Raw genomic sequence first — 5,751 nt, 5'->3', positions numbered from 1 at the left:
TTCAGGGAATCCCAGAAGCGGAGGAAGCCAGAGGCTATGCTCTGACTACTACGACCAAGACGGAGAGACTCGAAGGTTGAGTGACGGACGTCGGGACGCCAGTTTAAGGAACTGTTTAAGGAACTGGAGAGGCAGAGAGAAACATTTTCTAGAAGATGGTTAAAGCTAAGAGGAATCAATGAGTTTTGTGGAGATGCAGATTGGGTTCATCAAAGATGAGAATCATATATATAGAGTTTACAGAGGGGCTACAAATCAGGAACATTTATGATCAAGCGATTTAAGATGGGGACATGAAGAGTTCACCGGTGAAAAAATAAATTACGAACAGACACACAGCGCAATTCTGTAACTCAGACTTGTTTGAGACAATGATGAAAAGAACTCAAACTCATGTTAAACGACAACAATTTACAATATGGGAAAACTATAATTGTTGCAAACTTGAGCTTTTTTCATATAACGTGATGAATCCCATTTAAAAATGAAACCCATAATACACTTGTAGGCCCGACCCTCAGAGGAAGCCGAAGAAGCAAGGACTTTCGACCTTCATAAATATATATTAGGTTCGGCTATCAATGTATAAAGTATCATTTAGCTTAGTGGTATAAATGTTGGTGTTTATATCTCAATAACCCGGGTTCAAGCCATGGATTTGACACTTTTTCACACTTTTTAAAAGTGGGATCCACAAAATGCTGACGTAGCGCGCTGAGGAGTGAGCAAAAACTCAACTATTATAATATAGATTATAAAAAAAAACACATTTAGAGTACGTTTTAGTAGCACAAAAAAAAAGTTTTAGTTGGACAAATTGTAGTATAAAAATAAGAAATAAGGTATAAATTTAATATTTATGACATAGGAGAGGGTTAAGCAGCGGGCAAGAGCTGAGAGTTGACGAGAATTTATGAAATAACAAAGAGTCAGTGATCAACTGACGTGTGGCACACTCTTACATTCCTCACGAGATCCAACGGTGATCGAAGCACATTGAAGTAGTGTAAATTTGAAGGAAACTGTAGCTGTTTTGACTTTCAGATCTTTATTAATTGGTCTTTAAATTTTTTCTACAGTCTTAGAGTTTTTAATCCCTAAAATGGTCAGTTCAATTTCATTCCCACGCGCACGTTAATGATTTGTTATTTTACGCAATATTTTCTCCTTTTTTTTTTTTTAAACCGTGTCTTGGTTAAATCCGGATCTATTAAAGACACAGACTTAACCTCCGTGTGGAAGATGCAGCTCACGACAGACCCTCTCCCAGATTTTCATACGGACGTATCCGCAGCCGTGGTGAGTAGGACAATGTGACTTAGTTTCCGCAGCAGCAGGATCGAACTCGTAACGTGTTTGCATCCAAGGTCCGTCCACTACCACTGGACCACAAGACTTGCTCTTTAAAGTATAACTTTGAAGTATCACTTTGATATTTTTATGCATATTAAAAAATAATTGAAATGTATATATATTTTTATTAATTACACATTTTAACAAATAATATTTGAAATAAATAAAATTATTTATAAAATTAAAATAATTTACAATTAATATTAATTTAGAACTTAGTGTTATTTTACAGGAAGATTATAAATCGACAATTTTTTGTATATTAAAATATATTAAAATATTTTTTCTAAAACAAAAAAAAATACAATTAAAATTTACTTAAACAAATCAATCTAATTTTTAGAATAAAATAATAAATATTATTTTATTGAATCGATATTAATTATCTAACTACATCAAGGTAAATCTTTATTATTTAGAATATCTAAATTATATTTTTGTGGTGAAAACTGATAAAATCTTATCTATTAAGCAAAATTATTTATATCATCTACAATTATGAAAATCTATGAATTTTATTTTCTCTTGTAAAATACATATTTAACATATAAAAATAAAAATTATGTATATCCATCAACTTTTAAAATCTATTTTAAATACTATTGATAATATTTAAAATATAACATTTTAATAGATTTTGATGCAAAATTTACAAAAGAAAAACCATTACCTAAATAGTTGATATGATAAAAATTATCTAAATAAAATGAGCGTTATACAAATTCAAGTTTGAAATTTCAGAAGGTTCCCAACTATCTCAAACTTCTAAAAGCGATCTGTGTGAACGTGGAGTGGACGCGCTTCCTTACGAGGGTGAACAAAAGACACACATTTCAAAATCTCCCCCCTCCCTCCTGAGTTAAGAAAACTGCAATCCTGCCTTAGCCACGAGTCAACCCCTTTGGCGTCGAAAGAGCTCGGTGCAAAAATTAATTTGTTTTTTTTTTTCAAAACAAAAAGTTTTATTTCTTGCATCCTCATCAATTCTTTTCCCTTTTCAGATTTAAAAACACAAAAACAGAATAATATTATAATATCTCATATATATTTTTCTTTATATTCTCTTCCCCTTTTATAATTTCCACTCAAAAAAATCATTTTCCTTACACAGAAGTCAACTCTCTCTCTTTCTCTCTCTCTCTCTTACATCTTCTTCAACCCCTGTCGACCATGTCTGAACAACTTCAATTGTAATCTAACCTTTTGAATTTCTCTAAAACTCATCACTGTTTTTCAATTCTCAAGAAACTTTTTTTGGTCTTTATCGGCGGCGACTTAGATGGGTAACGGAATCACGAAGCTCAGCAAATGTTTCACCGGCGGAGGAGAAACTCGCCGGAAAAAAGAGATGAAGATTCTTGAACCGGATCCTCTCGACGAAGGTCTTGGCCACTCCTTCTGCTACGTCCGACCCGACCCGATCCGAGTTTCATCTTCCAAAGTTCACTCAGAGGAAGATACAACGACGACGACGTTCCGTACCATCTCCGGCGCATCGGTGAGCGCGAACGCCGCGACTCCGCTCTCCACCTCCCTCTACGATCCGTACGGGCACATCGACAGAGCCGCCGCGTTCGAGAGCACGACGTCGTTTGCGTCGATCCCTTTGCAACCGATTCCCAGAAGCTCCGGTCCGATCGTTCCCGGTTCGGGTCCGTTAGAGAGAGGATTTCTCTCCGGTCCGATCGAGAGAGGATTCATGTCCGGTCCGATTGACGGTTTTGGTTTATTCTCCGGTCCGCTCGGCTCCGAATCAGATCAATTCCAGCGCAGCTTCTCCCACGGTTTAGCTAACCGGTTCGGGTCGAGAAAAGGATACCTAGCTCGGGTTCTCCGTCGAGCGATCTCAAAGACGATTAACCGAGGACAGAACTCCATCGTGGCTCCGGTTAAAACGGTTAAAGAACCCGATTGGGTAGTCGGGTCGGATAAATCCCGGAATCAACAGCACCACAACGAGAATCTCACCGTGAACAGCTTGAATTTCAGTAGCGAAGGGAGCTTAGACGACGACGTATCGCTCGAAAGCCAGAATCTTCAGTGGGCTCAGGGGAAAGCCGGGGAGGATCGTGTACATGTGGTCGTATCGGAAGAACACGGATGGCTCTTCGTCGGAATCTACGATGGATTCAACGGTCCAGATGCGCCGGACTATCTTCTCTCTCATCTGTATCCAGCGGTTCATCGCGAGCTCAAGGGATTGCTATGGGATGATCCAAAACTCGACTCGAATCCTTCCTCTGATGGCGTTGATCACGACAGTAACAATCCTTGTCCGAGCGAAAACTGTGAGAAAAAGTCAAAGAATGATGGTCGGAAGTCAACGAAATGCGAAGAAAGTCAACGACGGTGGAGATGCGAGTGGGATCGAGAAAGACTCGATCTCGACCGTTTATTAAAGGAAAAAATCAACAAGAGGACAAACGGGTCGGATAAGGATCCGGATCCGAACTCTTCGGACGTGTTGAAGGCTTTGTCGGAAGCTCTGAGGAAGACGGAAGAAGCGTACCTAGAGAATGCAGATATGATACTCCACGAGAATCCTGAGCTAGCTTTGATGGGTTCTTGTGTCCTTGCGATGTTGATGAAAGGGGAAGATGTTTATTTGATGAATGTGGGAGATAGTAGAGCGGTGCTTGGTCAGAAAGCTGAGACTGAGTACTGGATGGGGAAGATAAGACAAGACTTGGAACGAATCAACGAAGAAACTATGATTGATTTCGATGGTACTTGTGAAGGAGAACGAGCTGGCTTCGTCCCGAATCTATCTGCTTTTCAGCTTACTGTTGATCATAGCACAAACGTTGAAGAGGTAAGGAGCTATAGCATTTAAATTTATAAGAATTGGTAAAATGTCGAACAGTTTGATGAAATCCAGTTTTGTTATTATTCAGGAAGTTGATAGAATAAGAAAGGAGCATCCAGATGATGCTAGTGCAGTGTCAAATGAACGTGTTAAAGGTTCGTTGAAGGTCACAAGAGCTTTTGGTGCAGGTTTCCTCAAGCAGGTACGTGTCACATTAATCAAATAGATTATTAGGTCACTAGTCTATAGGCAAGACTGTTTGTATCTGCTCTGTTTCAACATAATCTAACTTTGGGGATACAATCTTTGCAGCCAAAATGGAACAATGCGCTTCTCGAAATGTTTCAAATCGATTACATAGGGACGTCTCCTTATATCAATTGCTTGCCTGCACTTTACCACCATAGATTAGGCTCTAAAGACCAGTTTCTGATACTATCATCAGATGGTCTCTACCAATACTTCACTGATGAAGAAGCGGTTTCAGAGGTTGAACTCTTCATCACCTTACAACCTGAAGGTGACCCGGCTCAACACTTGGTTCAAGAACTTCTTTTCCGGGCTGCCAAGAAAGCTGGTAATATATCGAAAAACCTCGATGATAATCTTTGGTTCAAAGTATTGAGTGTGGTTTCTAAATCTTTATCGATCTTTCTAGGTATGGATTTCAATGAACTGCTTGAGATACCACAAGGGGAACGGAGACGGTACCACGATGATGTTTCTATTGTAGTGATCTCTTTAGAAGGAAGAATGTGGAAGTCTTGTGTATAAAGTATAATCAAAACTATATCATGAACAGAGAGAAACTCGGAGTAAGACGTGCAAATATGTATTATGTTAATAATAATTATTAAGAAAAAAGTTTTGGCTCTGGAACTAAAACACAAGTCTCATTAAACACAAGTCTCACATGTCATGCTTTCATCTATCTGTTTTTGATTATCTTTGTTTCTCCATAAATACATATCCAACAACGAATCCTAGTGTGCAGAACCCAATCTTTGACTTATAATTTAAGACGTTTTTTATATAGATTCGACATTTGTGGAAATCTATTCGTCAATGCAAGCTATTGAAGTGGTAATTATAAGACGTTTTTTATATAGATTCGACATTTGTGGAAATCTATTCGTCAATGCAAGCTATTGAAGTGGTTATGTGTCTTCCAACTCCTAACTGTAATGGAACAGAGACGTAAATGTAGGGAGATGAAGAAGAGGATGTGGTGGGTATGAGATGGAGAGAGTTAAAGAAGCTATCTACTCTTGTTCTATTTATGGTTTTAAATTGCTCTTCACTTAACTCGCTTACTTCCCACCAAATCCTGGTCTCGTCTCTTGCTGTTTATGTACTGGTTTCCACCAGTTCAGGCAACACAAGTTTGGATCTTTATGTGCGTAGTCCCCATTGTACATTTCTCAAGTCTCAATCTTCTTTTTTACAATGTGTACTATCGTTTTGGCCTCCATAAAGGGTGTGATCGATAGTGGCCGTAAGTGCTGCGCAACCCTATTTATTTCTACAGCACTAAATTCACAGCAATCAAGCTTTAATAAAAATTTCAAAATCACAGCTCTTGAAATAACCTA

General features: G+C 38.4%; 1 protein-coding gene across 1 annotated transcript; it reads left to right on the top strand.

Annotated features, from left to right (window-relative positions):
• The first annotated feature begins 2,449 nt into the window (after positions 1–2,449).
• Positions 2,450–5,039, top strand: LOC106321325 (probable protein phosphatase 2C 23). The gene is made up of 4 exons (XM_013759617.1): positions 2,450–4,165; positions 4,248–4,361; positions 4,472–4,736; positions 4,818–5,039. Exons 1-4 carry the CDS (start codon positions 2,633–2,635, stop codon positions 4,931–4,933), a joined length of 2,028 nt encoding a protein of 675 aa, XP_013615071.1. The 5' UTR covers positions 2,450–2,632; the 3' UTR covers positions 4,934–5,039.
• The last annotated feature ends 712 nt before the right edge of the window (positions 5,040–5,751 follow it).

Source organism: Brassica oleracea, unplaced genomic scaffold (genome assembly GCF_000695525.1).
Source record: "Brassica oleracea var. oleracea cultivar TO1000 unplaced genomic scaffold, BOL UnpScaffold01434, whole genome shotgun sequence".
NCBI lineage: Eukaryota > Viridiplantae > Streptophyta > Magnoliopsida > Brassicales > Brassicaceae > Brassica > Brassica oleracea.
The sequence above is the reverse complement of the archived record's forward strand: the minus strand, read 5'-3'. Positions and strand labels throughout refer to the sequence as shown.

Coding starts and splice junctions, on each gene's coding strand:
- LOC106321325 (XM_013759617.1), top strand. CDS start 2,633: ATGGGTAACGGAATCACGAAGCTCAGCAAATGTTTCACCGGCGGAGGA. Junction 4,362..4,471: donor GTGCAGGTTTCCTCAAGCAG/GTACGTGTCACA, acceptor CAATCTTTGCAG/CCAAAATGGAACAATGCGCT. Junction 4,737..4,817: donor CCGGGCTGCCAAGAAAGCTG/GTAATATATCGA, acceptor CGATCTTTCTAG/GTATGGATTTCAATGAACTG.